At 53.7% G+C, this 20,620-nt stretch overlaps 7 protein-coding genes across 7 annotated transcripts; 3 read left to right on the top strand and 4 right to left on the bottom strand.

Moving 5' to 3' along the window:
• Nucleotides 1–240: 240 nt before the first annotated feature.
• J4E78_010292 (uncharacterized protein) lies at nucleotides 241–1,071 on the top strand (the record flags this gene model as incomplete). Its single annotated transcript, XM_049370870.1, has 1 exon — nucleotides 241–1,071. The coding sequence occupies one exon, from the start codon at nucleotides 241–243 to the stop codon at nucleotides 1,069–1,071; it is 831 nt and encodes a 276-aa protein (XP_049217455.1).
• Nucleotides 1,072–1,206: 135 nt separating this feature from the next.
• Nucleotides 1,207–4,410, bottom strand: J4E78_010291 (uncharacterized protein; the record flags this gene model as incomplete). The annotated part of the gene is made up of 7 exons (XM_049370869.1): nucleotides 1,207–1,871; nucleotides 1,924–2,003; nucleotides 2,051–2,553; nucleotides 2,601–3,160; nucleotides 3,210–3,894; nucleotides 3,960–4,127; nucleotides 4,180–4,410. The coding sequence occupies 7 exons, from the start codon at nucleotides 4,408–4,410 to the stop codon at nucleotides 1,207–1,209; spliced, it is 2,892 nt and encodes a 963-aa protein (XP_049217454.1).
• Nucleotides 4,411–4,890: 480 nt separating this feature from the next.
• Nucleotides 4,891–6,615, top strand: J4E78_010290 (uncharacterized protein; the record flags this gene model as incomplete). Its single annotated transcript, XM_049370868.1, has 4 exons — nucleotides 4,891–5,021; nucleotides 5,067–5,096; nucleotides 5,148–5,222; nucleotides 5,271–6,615. 4 exons carry the CDS (start codon nucleotides 4,891–4,893, stop codon nucleotides 6,613–6,615), a joined length of 1,581 nt encoding a protein of 526 aa, XP_049217453.1.
• A 491-nt stretch (nucleotides 6,616–7,106) lies between these two features.
• On the bottom strand, nucleotides 7,107–9,716 carry J4E78_010289 (uncharacterized protein; the record flags this gene model as incomplete). Its single annotated transcript, XM_049370867.1, has 3 exons — nucleotides 7,107–8,347; nucleotides 8,483–8,796; nucleotides 9,391–9,716. The coding sequence occupies 3 exons, from the start codon at nucleotides 9,714–9,716 to the stop codon at nucleotides 7,107–7,109; spliced, it is 1,881 nt and encodes a 626-aa protein (XP_049217452.1).
• A 417-nt stretch (nucleotides 9,717–10,133) lies between these two features.
• Nucleotides 10,134–10,425, bottom strand: J4E78_010288 (uncharacterized protein; the record flags this gene model as incomplete). Its single annotated transcript, XM_049370866.1, has 2 exons — nucleotides 10,134–10,228; nucleotides 10,293–10,425. The coding sequence occupies 2 exons, from the start codon at nucleotides 10,423–10,425 to the stop codon at nucleotides 10,134–10,136; spliced, it is 228 nt and encodes a 75-aa protein (XP_049217451.1).
• Nucleotides 10,426–11,585: 1,160 nt separating this feature from the next.
• J4E78_010287 (uncharacterized protein) lies at nucleotides 11,586–16,316 on the bottom strand (the record flags this gene model as incomplete). Its single annotated transcript, XM_049370865.1, has 5 exons — nucleotides 11,586–14,543; nucleotides 14,597–14,857; nucleotides 14,907–15,738; nucleotides 15,786–16,139; nucleotides 16,189–16,316. 5 exons carry the CDS (start codon nucleotides 16,314–16,316, stop codon nucleotides 11,586–11,588), a joined length of 4,533 nt encoding a protein of 1,510 aa, XP_049217450.1.
• An 818-nt stretch (nucleotides 16,317–17,134) lies between these two features.
• Nucleotides 17,135–20,472, top strand: J4E78_010286 (uncharacterized protein; the record flags this gene model as incomplete). Its single annotated transcript, XM_049370864.1, has 5 exons — nucleotides 17,135–17,448; nucleotides 17,496–18,020; nucleotides 18,069–18,411; nucleotides 18,983–19,570; nucleotides 19,624–20,472. The coding sequence occupies 5 exons, from the start codon at nucleotides 17,135–17,137 to the stop codon at nucleotides 20,470–20,472; spliced, it is 2,619 nt and encodes an 872-aa protein (XP_049217449.1).
• Nucleotides 20,473–20,620: the final 148 nt, after the last annotated feature.

Genomic DNA, 20,620 nt, shown 5'->3' with positions numbered 1-20,620 from the left:
CAGAGACGGTGCAATTGAGGGGTTGGAGCAGCGTCTCGGAACACACAGAGTGGGTGGTGGTGGTGAAGTGGGCTAGTGATATGTTCGCCCGCAGCTATCGGCTAGATTTGTCGAAGTCAAAATATCCATGACGTTCCGAACGCTAGCTCCCCTCGGTCGCCGCACATCCCTGTCGCGTCGTCTATGCCGCGTGCCTGTGACGCTGTTTCTTACCGTCTACACAACACACACCACACAGCCATGGTCCTGCTTACTATGACTCCCGGTATCGTCCGGGCAGTCGCAAAAGCCAAAGACATATTCGCCGATGAATACGAAAAGCTCCAGCACGCCGACGAGCCCTCGCTTGCGGAGCCCAAAGTAGGGAATCCCATCTCCCACAGCCAGTTGATCGACCTGTCAAAGCTGCTGAAGAAGCATGTCGTTAAAGACACCCAAGGGGCTTCAGAGGCCACAGAAGACACCTCATCCCCCACGCCAACGACCCTCGCCGCCCTCCTGCACAACACAACAATCTACATCCCACCGCCTCCCCCCAAACCCACGCAAACCCCCGAATACCGCGCCCTGATGGCCCGTCTCCGCGCCGAGCAAGAAGCCCTCTCTTACGAACGCATGCTTCACCCACCGCCAACGCGCGAATCCTTCTCGCAGCGCTTCCCCCGCGCCCCAGAACCTTTCTCGATAGGCGCAACACAAACAACCAGTGAAGAAGACGAATTATCATATGAGGAAGTTCATCGGCAAATCATTCTCATCATAAACATCTTGGTCTCGGTTGTGTGTGTGGCGGTCTTCATATGGGTAGCGGCCCGACACTGGAGTGTAGGCAGTAGACTAGGACTGAGTATGGGAGGAGCCTTGGGTATTGCGGTAGCCGAGGTAGCTGTGTACAGTGGATACGTAAGGAAGGTGCAGGAAGCAAAACGCCTAGAAAAGAAGAAACCGGAGATCAAGGAAATCGTCAAGACATGGGTGTTGGGCGAGGACGACGGAAAGGAAGGTGACACGACAGGGTGGAAAGAGAAAGACGTGGATGGAGTCAGGTTCAGAAAGGGCAAGCATCGTTGAAGATATGGTTCAGATTACGCCAGTTCATGCTTGGAAGAATACCCCTCATTACTGCTGCCCAAACAACGCCTGCAATGCAGTTGAAGTCCCCCCGCGCCAACGCACAAATCACAAGCTAGAAATAAGTCTCAAGTTTTACTTCTTGTCCTTCCTTCGTCCGGCTACACCTCCAGCAAATCGTCCCAGGTTGCTCAGGCTGGACCTTGGTTTGTGGCCCTGCACTGGACCAGGTGGCGCAGGTTGGGGTGGGGGTCGCATCGCGTTCGCAGGACTACCGGGTCTCAGCCCAGCAACGCTCTTGGGAGGTGCACTCGGCGTAGGTGCCCTGGGGCCCATCTTCTCCTGCATCTCTTCCTCTTCACCCATGCTGGCCATCCGCTGAGTGCGTCTCGCCTTCTCCTGCGTCTGCTTAAACCTGTCGAGCAGCTCTGACCACTTGACGGTTCCACCAGCCTCGGGGCCACCCAAACCGTCCCTTGGCTTCAAGCGGCCAGGACGTTCGAACGTCGACACATTGGATCCTGCAGAGGATGGAATGCCGCTGCTAGCACTGCTGTTCGAGCCAACTTCTGAGCTTTTTTGCCGCAAGTGGTTTAGGGTAGGGGAGGAGGAGGAAGGGTGCACATACGTCGAGCTGCTGCGTTGCGGCGCAATATGCAGGTAGCCAATGGCCGAGACGCTGTTGAGACGGTTCTTCAGCGCCGCAAACGCTGACGATTGAGGCAGCAGCATGAGCAGGCCGTACATGCACTTGTAAAGGTGCGGGTACCGCTCTGGCTCGAGGAGCTGCATGCGCAGGTCTGGTCACTATAGTTAGTAGGGTGCCACGGCTTGAGGAGGAGATGATCTTACAGGTGAAGACGGGAGACTCGAGTAGCTGGACAAGCTTGTCGATTTGGATGAGCATGTTGACGGTCATCTCAAGGTCCGCGCTAAAATAGTCAGTAATGCCCAGTCAATATCACATTGAGGAACATACAAGACTTGAAGCAAATGGTATGCTTGCTCATAAGCTTGGGCAAGTAGACAAAGTGAGAAGGTAGCGACAGCGTTGTTGCACCATGCTTTGAATAGGATGACAAAGAACGATTGGCCATCCTTGTTGTCGAGATTTCTCAGACGTCTTCTTAGGTCGGCGAGCTCTGGTGCAGTAATGAGGTTGTTATTGAGGTTTTGGACCATAATACTGGCAAATTCAACATCCTCGTCCTTCGCAAGGCAATCGGCCATGGTTCGGTATATGCGCTCAGCACTCAATGTTATGCAGAGCTGTCTGATGATGAGGTTGCCACGAGTTTCGAGGAGTCGGCGGTCTGTACAGAACAGCTTCAGGAGATTAACCATGAATGAAGTGAAGTAGGTATCATCGCTGTGCAGGGAGATCTGTGAGAGAAGAAGTAAGTCGCGCGTAACGACTGCATCTGAAGGGTCCGAGAGTGTCTTGAGCAATGCAGGAAATGTGCCGTCGTCCACTGTCAGTATCTAGAACCTGTTAGTAACTGCTTTGCTGTCCTTAACTCTACACCTACTCTGCCAGGTGCCATTCTATGGAGCATTATCAGCCATGCTATGGCCGCAACGCGAGTGGCTTCGTGTTCATTCAGGAACTGCAGTGTCAAAGCGCTGACAGCCGCTTGGTAGTCCAGCTCTGGTATTGGACGCGGGGATGGACCTCGCTCCTCTGCTGGTGTGGGCGATCGCGTACCCTTGCCATCTGGCGATTCAGCCTTGTTTGCTTGATCGCGAATGACTGCCTTGAGCAATCGGCCAGATAGATTAGAATCGCGCCGCTGCGTGCCGGTGAGCTCTTTACCTAGCTCAGATAGGGAAGGCGGTAGCTGAATCTGTCCACCTGCAGCACCATCGCGGGGGCGGTTATCGTCAGATAATGACAGTATGTAGTCCATCAACGAGGCGTTGACCTTGACTGCAGCTTTGCGAACGGTGTCGACGTCGTGCGACATTCGCGGCAGCACGTGCGACAATAGACTGGGAACGAACGGCATGATGTCTTCTGGGCAAATGTCGAAGAAGTTGTCTATCCATCGCAGTGCGGTGAGGAGTATCTCGGTCTGCTCTTCTTCTGTGCCTACGCAAGTCAGCTTCGACCCTTCTCTAGGATATTTGTCAAAACCCACCTGAAGGGGGCACCAGGAAGTCGACTAGAATCTCAAGGATCTTGGGATGGTCTACGTGCACATCCTGGCCAGGTATCCAGTTTCCGTCGCCGTTGACAGACTTTCCGCTGTCGCCAGAGATGGAGCCGCTTTCTCCGCTTGCTTCGCCCTTGTCGTTGATCGAATCGTCCAGCTCGAGAGGCGTGCTGTCTGTCGCTTCGCTACCGCTATGGATGCTACCCGTAGAGTTCCTGCGATCGTCCTTGCTGTTGCTCCTCTTGCTTTCTGCTATGCCCTTCTTGATGCGCGCGATCTTCTTAATCTCACTTAGGAATCTGTCCAATGCCGCCTGCGTCATGGTGTATACATCCTGGTTGGTGTCGCTCAGGAATCTGAAGAGACCGCCGAGGAACCGCGGGAGGTGGGCGATGAGCTCGAGATCGGGTATGGAGTCGAGCAGCGTAATCCATGCCACCAGGAAAGAACGTGTGAACGGATTAAGGACATAGATGCGTTCTTCGAGGAGGGGCAGGAAGCGTTCGAGGTTGAAAGCGAATGGGTGGGGCTCGTCTTCGGGGTCTTCTTGGTCGGGCGTGTCGTGTAGGACGGATACGTAGCTGGCAGCCGACTCGGAGACGATGTCTTTGATCAGGCGGTCGAGCAGTTCTGCGCCGTTCTTGACTGAGAGCTCCGAATCTGCAGCCATCTGGACGGTCCGGGCCGTGTTAGCCTTGTATCACGAGGTGTAGGAGGCATCCTGGGTCTTCTCACCTTGCACAGGGCATCGAAGACCTGGTTAAAGTAGACGAGTATCTCGCCCTTGGCGACCTTTGCGATGTTGTACATGCTCTCGCACGCATAGTACCTAACGCGGGCATCTTGGTCGCTGAAGCACGCGAGCACCGGGGGGACGATTTCTTCGAGATAGCGAGCGACTTCCTGGGGAGATGTCAGTAGGCATATCAAGCTGTATATGGGACATGTAACGCACCGGCCCCAGGGCTATCGAGGCCGCGGCCAGCCCTATCAGGCCGCCGTTGCGGGCGTGGGGCTGGTGGACGGCATAGGCGTACTCCTGGCACAGCTGGCGCACAATGCGGGCTATCCTGTCGTGGTCCTGGGCGGCGAGGGCGTCGCGGATGAGGCCTTCGAGCTCGAGCGCGCCGCTCTTGCGCTTGTCGTAGAGCTTGTCGTTGAGGGCTTTAGTGATATTGACGTCCATGGTGAGGTCGCGGGCAGGACAAGTCTACATGGTGCAGCGGCTAGCCTATCGCATCTTGGAGTAACAGCGTGCGGGGTATCGGGAGCGTCGTGAAGCAGGGCGAGGAGGAACGTGCAGCCCTTCACGGTGTTTCCCACGATGCTCGAGCCGACGGGGTCACGACAGGGATCTACGCTTTTAACGGAAGGCACACACGTCATCGTGCCTTCCTACACAACCGCCTATCCTTGTCACTAGCACCCGCCGATAAACGAGACATTTCCAAAAGCAACCCCGAGCAGATGCCCAAGGCATGTCTCGACGACTGCCCTCTGCCCATTCTCACGACCCCCAGTGTCATGGCGATTGGCAGCTCCCCTTTCCGCTAGGCGCTTAGTCTTCCAAGTCACTCGCTCGCTCTGACCAACACCCTTCGCCGTCGTCGCCGCCTCACATCACCCTTGGGTTCACCTGCCCCTGTCAGGTGCGACCAGCGTCGACATGGAAAAGTTCAAGAATAAATTCCTGAACGCCCACCGTCGCTCGCGGCGAGAGGATGACATGGAGAAACTGAGGGAGCCCAAGGTCTCGCCCATCGCGACAGGCGGGTTCAAGCACTGGGCCGTGGCTTTGTAAGTCTTGTTCGTCTCCCGAGTGACGAGTACTTACATCAGCAGCATAGTCTGCAACTTCAATGTTGATATCGGGTAGGTTATCCGAATGCCATGTCTTCGGAGAGTAATGTATTGAGTTTGTAGCCCAGAAATCGAGATTCTATACCCTCCAGATGTGCCCTTTACGACGGCCGACCTGAGTGCTATATGCTTCAACAGGTACATTCGTCCGCCAGTTCCGAGTGGTACAATCTAAGTCGCATCTAGTTTTCCTGAGCAACAGAACACAGAGACCGCCGAAGACCTCTGTTACGACTTCGCCATCACCAACAACTCGCCCGACATCAAACTGACTTCGCCAAATGCCCCTCATGGCAGCCCAGACACCCTCTACGGCTCGTGTATCTTCCGCCAAGAGTTTGACGATACGATGAAGAGGAGTTTCAATCAAAGAACACTGGTCATGATTTCCCACCACAACTTCACTTCCTTCCATCATCGCATCTTACAGAAGATGACAGAGTCCGGACCCCTCAGCGACCCAACGACTTTAGAAGCTGCATTCTCACAGATGAACACATGGGCGCCCCCAGCACTCGGACGTCACGATCTCCCCTTCATGGGCAGCATGTTAACCTTGGACATCGCACCACATCGCGCCTTCCCTCTCCAAGGACTCCCAGGACCCACGCCACTAATCTCCGACATACCCCTCTCCATCTACGCCTACGAACCCGTCGGCTCCTGGGACAACATCATGCACTACATGCCCTGCATCACGGACCTCTACGTGCTCTACGAGAAACTCATCCTCTGTGAAAGCGTCATCGTCATCGCAAAGTCCCCCCAACTAGCCAGCGAAGCCGTCTCCTCCCTCGTCGACCTCATCTGCCCCGTCCCCTACGCCGGCGTAGTAAAACCCTACATGACCATGCAAGCCAATTTCAAAAGCATCGGCATCGACGGCGGGACCCCAACCTCCTTCATCATCGGCGTCACAAACCCCTTCTTACTCAAACGCATCGTCGCCGCCGCAGAAGCCAGCCACAAAGCGCGACCACACATTTTGTATCTGCAAAACTTCGATGGCCCCGTCCCAACACGCCGCCACCACTCCCTGCATCACAAATCCAGCCGCAACGCCCTCCTCGACCTCCCCGGCGGCGGAATCGAAGTCCACACGCCCTCGAAACGCTTCCTAAAATCCGACCCTGCAGTCGTATCGCAAATCGAATCCCTCCTCAAGCTCGGCGACCAAACCCGCGAATTAGGCCCCATAATCCGGCGCCACTTCGCGGATCTCACCGCCCAATTTATCTCGCCCATCAACCGCTACCTCGCTACCTCCAACGTCGTTACGCCCGGCGGCGCAAACCGGTATGCCAGTTTCCACGTTCCCGATCTGATGACCAGTGTGAGCAAGTATGGAACGAGTGTCAAGTTTCGCGGGTCGAACCCGCTGCAGAGACATCGGGCACGGGATGGGCTTTATGAGAGTTTTTGCAAGAGCGCGAGTTTTTATAGTTGGTTGGAGATGAAGATTAGTTTGGAGAATGAGGCTAGTGCGGGGATGCTTAATACGCCTGTTGCGTCTTCTGCTGGTAGTGGGTGAGATAGGCGTCAATAGGATGAGATGGGTTGGGAAGAGCAGTGGTGTGTGATTTTGGAAGGTGGACTAGGGCTGGAGGGAAGGTTGTGATTTGCAAGATACCACGAGATATAGAGATTACAGATTGTCTGTATGATAGGAATGCATATTGAATGTTCACTTTGAACATGCGTATTATGCGAAGAAATGACACGTTCTTATCCTTACTCCACAAAGGAATACCCACAACATCGATACCCACTTGCAGGATATTTATGCTGTCCAAAGTCGCAACTAGACTGACGCTGGCAACTCAACGCGAGGGATGTAGGCCATGTATCCTCTCAAACCCATCCTTACCTAATCTCTGGACTTTCTGATTGGTGAACCTTGTTTTCAGCCATTACTGCCATATCTCAAGAGATCCCTCGATACTGAACGCAAGACGATGTCATGTTCGTGAGTCCATTGTTCTACGTAGACTGATGAAAAGTCGCTATGAAACCACATCAGCGTTAGGCGAACATGCTATGCGAGGTCGCGGAGCGCGTTAACGCCCTCAGGTTCCTGTCCGTCTCTATCTTTGCAGCTTCGCGTTGCCGCGCGTCTTCTTGCTCTCTCGTGTCTTCACGTTTCCTGGCCTCTCCGCACTTCTTTGCCTCTATACGCTTCTTTACCTCTTCACGTTTTTCTACTTCTTTACGCTTCTTTGCCTCTTCACGCTTTTCTGCCTCTTCACGCTTTTTTGCCTCTTCGAACTTTTCTGCCTCTTCACGCTTCTTTGCCTCTTCACGTTTTTCTGCCTCTTCTTGTTTCCTTGCCTCTTCGCGTTTCCTTGCCTCTTCACGCTGCTTTCCCTCTTCGCGTTCCTTAGCCTCCGACCGTGCTTTAGCCTTAACCTTCGCTTCAGCCTCTGCCTTTTCTCGAGCTTCAGCTTGTACCTTCTCTTGCTGCTGCCGTGTCTTGTACACCTTGGCCAGATAGTATTTACGGTAATACTCCCCCAGCTTTGGGAAGACACCGAACTGAAATCCCCACTTCCATATCCAGTCACAAAATCCAGACAAGCTTTCCAAATGTCCGGCTTCAGAGGTTGCGATGAGCGCTGAAAGCCGCATCTGCTGGAGAGGAAGAATATCGTCCTTCACTATCGTCCCTCCCTTTCGGAACCTCGAGTCATACGGTACCATGACGGTGTTGAGCATGTCGACGTAGGCGCCTATTGGCGGATCGTATTTGCTGGACATCTGGACGTTGAGAACTTGCTTCGGGTACAGCTCCTCTCCCCATAGAGCTTGCGGGGGGGTGGTATATGGGTATTTGACAATTGGAGCGCTTCGGTTGAGGACAGAAGTGCCCTTCTTCCTCAGACCTTTTCCACCTGACGTGTTGATAAGCAAACCTATCATGCTGTCACGAAGCTTCTCCACTATGATCAGCGGATACAGCTTAGCGCAGATGTAGCCAAATTCAGTGTGTATGTCTGAGTCAGACTCGAGCAGAGAGGGGCGCAGAACTGGGAACCAGCCGATGTCGCCGACATTGAACACACGTCGCTGAACAGATTGAACGTCAGTAAAACTCGGCTCTGGTCTACGTAGCCCGATCTTCCGAAGCTGCGGGTCCAGTTCGACGACAGCTGACACACTTCTAGGTGCCAAGACTACGACTCCGGAAGCAGTATCTACTTCAATGTCTTCTCCGGCAGCTTTCAAGCTAGAGGTGAAGAGATTGATGTGAACTTGAGCGGCAGTGACTATGATGGGTGGAAGCATGGGAGTATACCTCCCAACTCCAGGTATATCGAGATGACTTTTAACGGCACGATTCATGGCGGCTGTTGCTAGGTATGCGGTTTCGAAGGGATCTGGACGCTGAGTTCTAGACTCACGAAGCTTGCACTCGCAGTCTCTGATGGCTCTCCTGAGCTCAATCTCTTCAGTAGGATCTGTCGCCGTTTTTGTTGAACCCCTAATGCCTGCCAACAGGTTTTCCTTCTCTTGGAGTTTGTGTTCTAGACGTTTGATTGAGTCTTGAGTTTCGCGGGCGGCTTCCCAAGCTTTTGTTTCTGTGGTAGCAGTCTGTGCCAAATCGGTGAACGAGATCACCGGTAGTTTGGTATCTTTGGAGAGACGCTCAGTGTAAAATTCCGCTGCGATGATCGCGAAATCTTCCTTGGTAACAAGTTCTCGATATTTCTCGAGACTGTCCTTGTAATGCTGGAGTCTGTCCTTCACTAATGACGCCCACGCTTCTATTTCTCCGTCACCAAGCCGGCCAACTGCCTCTTCGCATGCTGCAACTGCGCGAAGGACGCACCTAACGGAATCCGCCCCTGGTGTTGTAATGGAGCGGTATCCCATTGCTGCAGTCGTGCGCGGGACCACCCCGGTCACTTGGTTGATGAGGAACGCGTTCGTGGGTGATAGGTACAATGATTCGCTGAAGTGATCGAGGAGGAAACGAGGCGACGGTAACTGTATATCTTTTGAAGGAATTGTGTCGGAGTAGTAGAAGAGTAGGTGAGAGCAGTTGATGCGACGCGGGGAAATATTCGTTCAAATGGGGCCTCGCGTCTCGAAGCCGCCTTCACCTCCGCCCTAGGCAGCCGCAATCCCACCGCTATTCGACGGCCGTAAATCGAAATTTCAGTGAGCACAATGAGTCAAGCAATGAGCTTAGGTACCTCCTCTGCCTGCATTTATACCACCCAGACCAACACCATCAGCCCGCTCCCATCTCTCACTTCCTCCACTCCTCCCCTCCCTCCCTGACCATCACCCAACCACCCCCTCCTACAAACACCCCTCAATAGCCCTCCTCACCTCCTTCGGCCTCGCCCCTGTAACCCCCTCCATAATATCCCCATCCTTAAACACACTAAACGACGGCATACTCCTAACCCCCAGCTCCTGCGCAATATCCTCACACTCCTCCACATCATACGTATAAAACTTGACATTTGGGTACTCCGCCACCATCTTTGCGACTTCAGGGGCGACGATGTGGCAGTTCTTGCACCAGGTGGCTGTGCCTTCGAGGATGGTGACGCCTTCGTACATGACGGCTTTGAGGTACTCGGCTTTGGTGTGGAGGGTTGGTATTGTGGGGGTGGAGGATGTCATGATTGGGGAGTGTGAGGTGGTACCTGGGGAGGTATGAGATGGGAGGTCGAGTTAAGATGGGTGTTTGGTGTTGTTGATGGATGTTTGGTGAGGCTGCAGGGCTGGGGTGGAAATGTGTGGGGAAGGAGACGATGATGCTGGTGACGTCATCGCTTTCCGCGTGGAAAGAACGCCGACGCGATGGTCCATCGTCTCGTCCTCGTGCCGCTTTTCACGCATGCGATAGCCGATTATGAACTTCATGTTGTAATTTGCGCTTAAGCATACTCTTACAGCACGATGGAGCATACGAATAAACTGTAAATCACTCACGCAGCATTTCGGCGCGCGCATCATTGACGTTGAAAGACATTATATTCTCATCTCAATATGGTATCATAACTTCATCTCAACTCCAACAAGGCAATAGGTAATTCCCTACTCGCCCTTACCCTGCTTTCCATAGAAAGCGTCCTCACCACCAAGTGCCTTGAGTGCCTCAGCAGACTTCTTCTTGGACTCTTCGCTAGTGTCTGCATCACGCGTTAGTCTCTCATCTCATCGAACACGCAGCTAGGTATCTCAGGGAATGCGTACTGGGGTTGCTCAAGTTTGCCTTGTGGCCCGAAGCCTTGTTGCTGATATCCTCGGTGGTGTTGTTGATATTCTGGTCCGCCTCGCTGAGACCGGGGGCGGTGATGCCCTGGTGGGAAACTCCTTGGCCGGACATGTTTGACGAGGAAGTGATGTGTAATTTGGCTGGGTAAGTGTACAGGGAGTTGTGCTTGAGATAGATGCGAGTTGTTTTGTGATGAATGGTTGATGATGTATAGCCTTTCACAGACACCAGCACCCAGCCTTATATACCCCCCAATGACATACACACAGCCAGCCTGTTGCAGTACCTCCACATTACGTCTTCAGCGTCATCTGTCCGCTGGACCACCTATGTCATACCTGTCTTGGCACGAACCTATCTTCTCCACCCAACCCAGGTACAGCCGTGCCGGCGTAGCCACCAGTATACGCTAGGGGAGCCGAGACCCGATCGTGTGTGGTATCTGTCTCATCTCACCAACGTACCCATAGTTTTCGAATATTAGATGAAGCGAAAACCTGTTATCGGTATCTGCGCTGGTTGTGCAAAGGTTGGAGTGTAATGACCGCATCGCGTGGTGGTTGTCGATCATCGTAAAGGGTGGTCGGGAGAAACGGCTCTATCGGCCCTTCTCGATGGCAAGGCGCAGGCGCGTCACGATGCCACTCGGAACATCAACCATTGCCATTGCTGATTTCAAGCATGAGTTTTTGGTAGGGTATTCCTGTCGTATTACATGCGGTACATAAGTCCGTGTTTCCATCGTCAAGTCAACGTCTGGTCTCTGTTCTATTCATCTACATCAAACCTATCGCAATCATACCGTATACCAAAGTACCCATCTCAATGACCTGCCCGAAGGACAAGACCGCAGTCTGGGTCGAAGGCGCACCCTATTTATTATGTCTATCTACCAGGGAAGAACAACAATTACCTAGGTATAAAGGAGCAGGGATTGCGACTTGTGCCCGACTAGCAAACATTTTACTGGGTTCATTGTGACGCCCCTTTAAAGAAAGAGATTAGGTAGAAGATGTAGCTAACAGGCTGTCGCAAACATTTTACGCAACGCAGGCTTCCCCTGCCCATACCTACTCGTACTCGAGAAGCCATGTCACACAGCCCCCCTCAAGGGGCTTCAATCCCGACTAGAAGAGCATCACGAAGCCTTAGCAAGTATAGAGGAACATGCAGTAAAATGTTGTGCTCATGCGGCACCTCTAACATCGTAACTTATCTCGCTTCCCTCTCACACCAAGCCATTCTTCTTCTCACGACATCTATCCTCCATCTTACAACTCACCATGCCCCTCCCTCTCACTCTCCGCATCCTTCACCACCTTCTCCCTCCTTTGCTCCTCCTCCTGCACATCCACCACCCCCTCCCCCTTCCCATTCCCATCCCTCTCCTCCCCCTTCACGCGTCTAGCCAACCCCGCAATCTCCCCATCATACTCATTCCACTCCGGCACCTGCCTCCTTGCCCTCTCCAACTTCGGCTCCTTAGTCTGCGGATTATTACAAAGATCAATCGTCTTCGCTTTCGCCAGATCCTCATCAGCGCACCAAGTCTCGCACCACAACCACTCCTGGGGTAAACTGTGGATGGGGAGGTTAAACTGCATGTTATTGGGCAGGTCTTGGTCGAGGTTAGACAGACTGTTGGGGTCCGCGGAGAGGGCGTGGTATTGCTGGCGGAGGCGGTCGCCGGCGGCGAGTTGGCGGAAGCGGGTTAGATCTACGACGTACAGCGCGGAGATGTGGTAGGGGCGACCACGCAGAAAGTTAGCCCAGTACCCTGTTTTCCAGAAACGGAAGCCTTCCATTTCTGTGCGCGAGTCGCCCATGGGTGTGAAGCCGTAAGGGGCGCCTTCTAGGTCGTGTGTAACGAGTTCGTACATGTCTGTTCGCACGATTTGGTCGGCGTCGACGAAGATGACTTTTTCGAGGTCGAGGGGGAAGAGGACGTCTAGGAAGAGGATCTTGTAGCCCCAGATCTCGCGCTGCTTTTCCGTTTGGCCGCGCAGCCAGTGCGGCCATTTGTAGGTGACCATTTCGTAGTCGAAGCCGTATTCGGCGGCGATGTGCGGGAGGAAGGATTTGAAGCTGGGAGAGAGGAATTGCTCGATGAACCAGAATTTGACGGTGTGTTTGGTGTGCTTCATGACGGATACCATCATGATGTTCAGCATGCGCTCGTACAAGTGGCCTGAAGCAACAGAGAAGATGTTGATATCTGCCTGCGTGCCCTTCTTCGCCGCTTTGCCTCCGGAGAACAGGTCAGCGCCCTTCTGCAGAACCTTCTCGGAGTCGAAGTTGAGACCAATCTTGCCGAGGAACTTGTTGACCTTCTGCGCGCTCTTGCCAACCAGCTCAGAGGCGAGTGACTCTTCAGGAGCGAGCACATCAGTCTCTTCCTGACCTGGCTTGCGCGATAGACGAGGGAAGATTGTCGCTCCTTGGAAGCTCATGAGAGCGATCTCGGTAGTCTCGTCACCAGGCACGGGTGCCCAGCTGATGGGACCTGCACTATCTAGGCTAAAGACTTCCTGAGAGCGACCGCTCTTCAGCTGGATGTTGTAAAAGCCAGGAGTAGCCTTGAACTGGAAGTAGCCGAGATTAGCCATGATGATAGTATCCGCGAAGTGAGGATCCCGCTCGGTGGCGAGAACAACTTCAGCACCACGCGGTGGCTGACCACCATTCGTAGTGTCACGAGAGTGGCCCTCAATGAGGATGTTCTCCAGTTCATAGACAGCGGTGACATCCGCACCAGCAGGAATGGTACTAAGCTTGATGTTGTCGAGGTCATATACAGACTCTTTCGGGGCAACTAGCCAGGAGGGTGGCACATCCATGCCAAGGTTCAGCAAAGCCTCCTTGGGAATACCATAGAAGTGGGTTCCAAGGCTTCCGATGGATCCATCGGCGACGAAGGACGGTCGGGCTTCGAGGACGTATCTGTAGAAACGTTTAACAGGAAGCTCTTGAAGCATCTGTTTGGGGTTGAGGAAAAGCTTGAGGTGTGTGCCCTCCATGTCGCTGAGTACTTTAAGGATTGGTACCCACTTCTGTGCGAGCTCTGTCGCGGGGTCAATTGAGGCCACGATCTGGAAGACAGCGTTGTCTTCGTCACCCCGGAAGATAGCGGTGTGCTTGGCAGTCCAGTTGTTGTAAGTGCTCATCCTCAGGGTTGATGCAGTCTCGAAAATGCCTTCTGGAACGTCCGACACGGTGGAAAGTGCGACCAGCGACTGGATCTTCGCAACATCTATTGGAGATTTGATCTTTTCCATGAGTTCAAGATCGGCAAGCGCTTTGTTCAACGGCTCAATGCGTTTGACCTGCTCATAAGTGACAAAAGTTTCCACGTCATCGTATGAGAATCCGTAATCATCTGGGATGGGTCCCACGTAGCGTCCGTTGACAAGCATGCCGTTTTGTCCCGGTTTCAGACCGAACGCGTCGTAGATTGGCTCAGCAACCTGCCAGAATAGAGTGGAGTTGGCGGGAGTTGGTCTGTAGTTGGCATCCCGGTTCATGATCTCGGAGAGGGCTTCGCTTGTAAGCTTACGATCAGACTTGATGTAAGTCTCTAGAAGATCTTCTGAGGCGTTCGACTGCTCCGCCCCGGCTTTCGGGTTGTGTATGAGAATAGCCTCTACGTTGGGGTTTGCCTCACGGAAATCTGCCAGTGCTTTCAGAAGAGCAAAACCAGCCTCCGAGTCGAAATCCGCCACGAGCGTGACGTGAATCCAGTCACTCTTGCTAGCAGACTCCGATGCATGAATACGCGGCATCTTGTTATAAGCCTCGCCATGGGTCTCTTCAAATTCAGCCATATTGATGAGCGTGATGTTCTTCTCGTTCTCCGGGATGACGAGAGGATTGCGCTTAGCAGCAGCAGAGGCCAAGAAGTGTTGCGGAACCCAACTATCGCTGTTGAAGTTACCGTTGAAGACTGCTTGTTGAATCTGACGAAGATCCATGCCGACTCTTTGGCTGAGTGTTCCGAGCCATTCTTCGGTCGCTGGAATGGGTACGCCGTTGACAAAGACGGGAGCTTTGGGGCCTTCTGCTGCTAGACGCTTCAGGTACTGTTTGGCACCTGCAATGCGATGTTCTAAAGACTCTGATTTTAGTACATCATCAAACGCCAGAGCCTCCTTTCCTTCAAGCAGTGCGGTTTTCTTGACTGTCGCGTCGAAGTTGGCTTGATCTGCGTGCGCCAACTTCTTGCCATCTGCCATCTAAACTTCGCGTCAACGCAACATACGAATCCATGAGAAGCTTGAGCACTTACTACTTGAAGGTATTCAATCACAGCAGGTAGTCCGTATGCGTCATGCAAATAGTAAACTACCTTGGCCTGCTCAAGAGCACCAGATGTAGCGGTCTGAGGAACGATACCCCAGCGCAGTGGAATACCACGCCTGATGAGACTGAGGATAGTCTCAAGCATGGTCGTAACATCTTCGGACGAAGTCAAGTCGACAGCGACGATGGCGTTGTGAATGTCTCTGCGACACGATGGCAACTGACCAGGATACGTTCTCTGCAGTAACTGTAGTTTCGATTAGCTCAAGATCGATGATATGAATAATCGTACTCACAGCCCTGAGTTCACTCGGCCACCCTTCGTACATTGGATCGTTTTCGATGTCGTTCAGCCACAAGATGACGTTGCCGCCTTCAGTAGCATCTCTGAAGTCATAACGTTGAGGTTCAGCGTCCGCCTGAGTCTGGGCGATGGAATCATGCGACAATAGCGAGATGACTTCAGAACCGCTTAGGCCCTGACTGCGTATCCCGTTGATCAATTTACGTTCACGTCGCAAGTGAGCCAACAGCGAGAACGGGTTCACATCGCGGGCCGGAATCTGTACACCGTTGATCCAGATGACATTGTACCCGGTAGGGAGGAGTTGCTCGCGGTTCTTCAGATGTTCTTCCAGGAAGTCTTCCGAAGCGTTGTGAGCTGCGATGATGGACGAGTACTTTGGGAAGTCTTGCACGAGCTTCATGAGGGTATCCATGGGTTGTTCGCTTTGTGTTACAAAGCTGGCAGCCTTCAGCCCTAAATCGGATACCTCGTCCTTGGACAAGGGCTTGAGGTCTGCGACGTCTTCATCGTCGTCTAGGCCGGTGCCCATTGGCTTTTGAGAAGCACTCTTCTCTCCCTGTTCAGCCTGTCTGTCGTCTATGACGATATAGTCGGTCCGCTTCAGTTGTAGCTCGACACCGTATCCGTTCACTACCAGCGGCGTTGTTGGTGCCTTTAACGAAGGCTTGTGCCGGACACGGTACGAAGTCTTTCCTTGTTTGGCTGTGTCGCTCAATGTCTTGTGCCATTTCTTGAATCGAGGAGCGGTGATATCGGCGTATAGAATCGCAGGTAGAGCCGAGCTGTTGCCAAGTATGCGATCGAAGGGTAGTTTGTATGTCCTGTTTGATTCTCAGCGTCTGCCGTAGGCCAAGCCATTTGTACGTACCGCTCGCTCTCAATGTCTCCGAACGGCTCGTCTAGGTGTACGGAGCAGTATTGTTTCCCATGAAACGATGCCCAAATCTCGCATTTCTCGTTCTGCTCCGCCTTCAGTGAAGGCTCCACCGATGTATTGTAGAATTGGTAATGTGCTTCTATCCGCGGCGCAGCCGACCGGATTGATAGAGCGAGATCGAAGGAAGCAAGGGCTTCAGGCTGGATGATGTGTCCATCGCTTCTCAGGAGGTCCACAAAGGCTGTATACAGCGCCTGCTCTGTGGTCTTCTCGTCGAAGTACCCCTCGGATACGCGGTCGAGGATGGGGTAGTATGCCGTCGCATTCTCTTCTGCAGCAGTTTCTCTGGGAGGAGTTAGTTGTAGCTTTTGCTTTTGGCACACCCGAAGCTTACAATAACTCTACTAGATATGGCGCTGGGTTGAAAGAAGCCAGAAGCGCGACACTGACACCTGGACGAGCCGCATGCGCGCCAATGTGCCAGAAAGCGCTGAGCACTAAGAGAGTTTGCCCGCTTAGCATAGAGACTGAAGCTCGCATCGTGTAGACTCTGCCCCAATCCCTAAAGAAATCGTGGTGGCGTGTAGCAATGACGAGCGATAGTCGTGATGTTTCGAAAGTTCAACTCCCGATCTCAAGAAGTTGCAACGTGTAGCATAACGTCGGATTGAAGTGGCCGGAGAACGAGGCTTGAGTTTAGCCACGTGATATGAAACAGTTCAGCGCATCGGAAATCTGGGGTGAAAACAGAAATGGCAGTTGCGTATGGTACAAAATAATTGCTCCTCTACCGCGTCCCCTCCAGCATTCGGAGCTCCAAGTGTCAGGTACCAGATCCCTGCAGCCATGATGGCGCTAACGCGATAAGGCCGCGGCTCCCTTATCGCGTCAGTCCCGCCGCCGAACCTCCGTCTGCCATCACACCCGACGGAAAGCTTCCGCTCTTCACTCACCCGGCTGAATCTAGACGCGGCTCCTGCGCTGTGGAAGAACCATTAGCAGAAGGTTCCCAATCTATTCACCAAATCATGACATGGCTACCGCCAGGATCCTGCCCACTCACGGAGTTGCCGTGAGCTGTGCCAGACTACCTAGGTACTGAACATGTACTAATCAGCCGCTCACGCCCTACAAGGATGCAAGGCGTAGCCAAGAGCTGCAGTCAGACTCTACATCGAGGAGTATGATGTCGTAGTTACTATCGTCTTCCCGGCATCGGTCTGCCTTTATATAGCAGAGTCTGCCGCCTAGCACTTCAGCCTCGTAAGACATGTAGTATAAGTTCCGACTTCCTCTCACTGTTTTTTTCTCCGAGTATCTTGTCATCAAAACTTTTCAACATGTCGCAAACCGCAACATCAATCGAACTTGTGAGCTATCCTGAGACATCGATCCCAGCCCTCACAGCTAAACCATTGAGCAATGGGGGAAGCAGGGATGCGCCGTCGATAGCTGAGGATTTGCGTCCTATCAATGTGGCCCAGGACACTTTCGCTGCTGAACAGCGAGATGGTCCTGGCAAAGGAACGACGGCCATCGTCTTAGTGACAGTTGTTTGTGTCACCATGGTCAGCTCCATGCTGTCGGGTGTCATGACTGTCACTCTACCTACGGTCGCACGCGAACTAGAGCTGGCACCTAGCGTACTCTTATGGTTTGTAGACACATCCCATATTCCATACTACCTACTGACGATACTAGGCCAATCTCCATCTACGCCTTGACATGTGGCTGCACTCTACTCCTTCTCGGTTCCGTCGCCGATGTCGTTGGGTCCCGACCTATGTATCTGGTAGGATGTCTCCTCCAATCCGCCTTTACACTAGCATGTGGATTGGCGCAGACCGGAACACAGCTCATTGTCTTCCGTGCCTTCGCCGGCGTAGCGATCTCCTTCTGTCTTCCTTCGGCTGTCAGTATCATCACCAGCACGTTTCCAGAAGGCAAGAGCAGGAACATTGCATTCGCATCCATGGGCGGTGGCCAACCCATAGGTTTCTCGTTTGGTCTCGTGCTCGGAGGTATCTTCGCTGATACCATCGGATGGCGGTGGGGTTTCCACCTCAGTGCGATCACTAACACGATCGTCTTTGTTCTTGGGCTGTTCGGTCTCCCAAAGGTCGACAACAAGCAGCCGCATGTCTGGTCTCGCCTGAAGAGCGAGATTGATTGGGTTGGCATTCTCTTTGGAAGCGCATCATTGGCGCTCCTCTCATACTGTTTCGCGTGAGTGTTGATCTCACATATCTGATGGCTCGATGCTAATGTCTTTAGTTTGATCTCCGAAGAGACTTCTAGGATCCGAGAGCCCACTACACTCGGTCTGCTCATCACTGCGATCGCTCTTATCCCTGCATTCATCTTCTGGGTTGGCAGGCAGGAACGACTGGGCCGGCCCGCTATCATCCCGAATTCACTCTGGCGCAACCGCATCTTCAGCATCATCTGCATCGGGGTCTTCATCACATGGGGAACTTTCAATGCTGTGGAATCGTACCACACGCTCTTCTTCCAGAACGTGCAGAAGCTGTCAGCAATCCAGACGTCGATCCGGTTCCTACCCGGGCCAGTTGCCGGAGCTCTCGCCAATCTGGTAATGGGCCTGATTGCCCACAGAGTACGAGCTGACTGGGCGGTAACCGTCGGATTATTTTGCACGACTCTTGGCGGGCTGCTTATGTGCATCATACAGCCCGAGTGGTCCTACTGGAGCTGCGCGTTCCTTTCTGTGTTCTTCAATCCCATTGGCGCGGACGCGTTGTTCACGGTCTCGAACCTTGTCATCACCTCTGTGTTTCCAGCGCGGACGCAGGGACTCGCAGGCGGCGTCTTCAACACGGTAGCGCAGATTGGCAAAAGTGTAGGACTAGCGACCAGTGCAGTAATCGCCTCTAGTGTGACGGAGCATTCGGGTTATATCGAGAAGGAAAGTCCTGCAGCACTCATGGAGGGGTTCCGTGCGGCGTTCTGGTATCTGTTTGCGTTGAGTTGCGCTACGGGGCTGTTGTTGGGGTGGGGGTTGAGGGGAATTGGGCGGGTGGGCATGAAGAGGGAGTGAAAGTCAAACGAGACAGGAATAGAGTCTACTGAAATAATTCAAAGTAATGTTGCCCTGCCAAGCGTTACACCCGGGCGGGTATGGTGAAGTGTGGAAGGTAGATGTGTAGCATGTTTCACGTTGGGTCCAGGGCTGGCACATGCAGATCCCGCCTAGTGACATCTGGACGCGCAACCAGGCCCAGGTACGGGAAGATCCACCTTTGCGTCGAGGGCGAGCTGACGACAACGAGGCCGAACGCACCCCCGGCGCCGCCTGCATCCCGCGCCATGATCATCACGTAGGTCCTGGTCTCGAACACCTCTCCACAACCATCAATGAGCCCGACCTACTAGCCGTTCCGTCACCCACCATGCTCAGCGGACCCCCGAGGGCCATCCCGCTCGTCTTCGTCTTCCTCGCCGCCGGCCTCGTGTGGTGGTATCTGCACGCCATCCCGTCAATCCCAACATGGAACTCCGGGAGCAGCGCTGCCCACGGCTACCGGCCCTCGCTGCGCGGTGACCCACTCGACTTTGGCCTGCCGCTGCGCTTCTCAGAGGCGCAGACGAAGCCGCCGGGCAGCAACTACACGTACAAGATCATCGTGCCCAAGACGCAGAAGGAGGACATTAGCTGGATGGACAAGGAGATTCCCGATGCGCCGCTGGTAGTATACGAAGTCGACAACCCCAATGCCGAGCACAAGATCCCCAAGAACAAAGGTCGCGAGGCCATGGTATGCATCAGGTCATTACATACAGGTGTTGTAATTGTCCGCTAACTGACCAGGTCTACCTCTCGTACATCATCGACCACTACGACGACCTCCCCGACACGTCCATCTTCATGCATGCCCACCGCCACGCCTGGCACAACAACCAGCTCCTCGGCCTCGACGCCGCGCAGATGATCCAGCGCCTCAACCACGAGCGCGTCGCCCGCATGGGCTACATGAACGTACGCTGCCACCACGACCCGGGCTGCCCGGACTGGATCCACATGGACCGCCCCGGCGGCGACTTTGACTTCTTCCACAAGCCCGAGGAGATCTACTGGCGGCGCAACATCTGGGAGGAGATCCACCCGGGCGCCCCGATCCCGCCTTCCATCTCGGGAATCTGCTGCGCCCAATTCGCCGTGTCGCGCCAGCGCATCCAGGAAGTGCCTATCGAGCGCTTTATTCACTATCGCAAGTGGCTCCTTACAACGGGCATGGACGACCAGTTCTCCGGCCGCATCTTCGAATATATCTGGCACTACATCTTCACCGGACATGAAGTCCACTGCCCGGCTATGAACACGTGTTACTGCGACGGCTACGGCATCTGTTTCGGCGGCCAGAAGAAGTACGACGAGTACTTCAAGAAGCAGGATGCGCGCAACGAGAAGTTTACCCAGCTGGATAAGTTCAACAAGCGCGAGGAGGAGGCTAAGAAGGACGGCAAGGACCCTAATTTCTCCAAGGAGGAGATTGGGACTATCAATAAACTGAGGACGGAGATTAGTGGTATGGATCGTGAGTTGGATGTGTTGAGAGAGGACGCGAAGAAGAGGGGGGACGATCCTAAGGCGAGGAAGGAGGAGACGGAGAGTTGGGATTCGTCGCATATCTGGGACTATGCTCCGAAGAATGGTTAGAAGGATATTTATTCTGGTGGTATATGATGGTCGATATCTTTGGGAGTGGGTGGGTTTATATCACTGTTCGCGGAAACTGCATGCACAGGGTAGGCGTTCATGGAGGCGTTTTCGAATAGGCCTGGCGAGCCTGCGTCGTGCATGAGGC

This window comes from Alternaria triticimaculans, assembly GCF_023758025.1.
Source record: "Alternaria triticimaculans strain BMP 0046 chromosome Unknown scaffold_29, whole genome shotgun sequence".
Taxonomy (NCBI): domain Eukaryota; kingdom Fungi; phylum Ascomycota; class Dothideomycetes; order Pleosporales; family Pleosporaceae; genus Alternaria; species Alternaria triticimaculans.
This window is presented reverse-complemented; position numbering and strand designations above follow the sequence as displayed.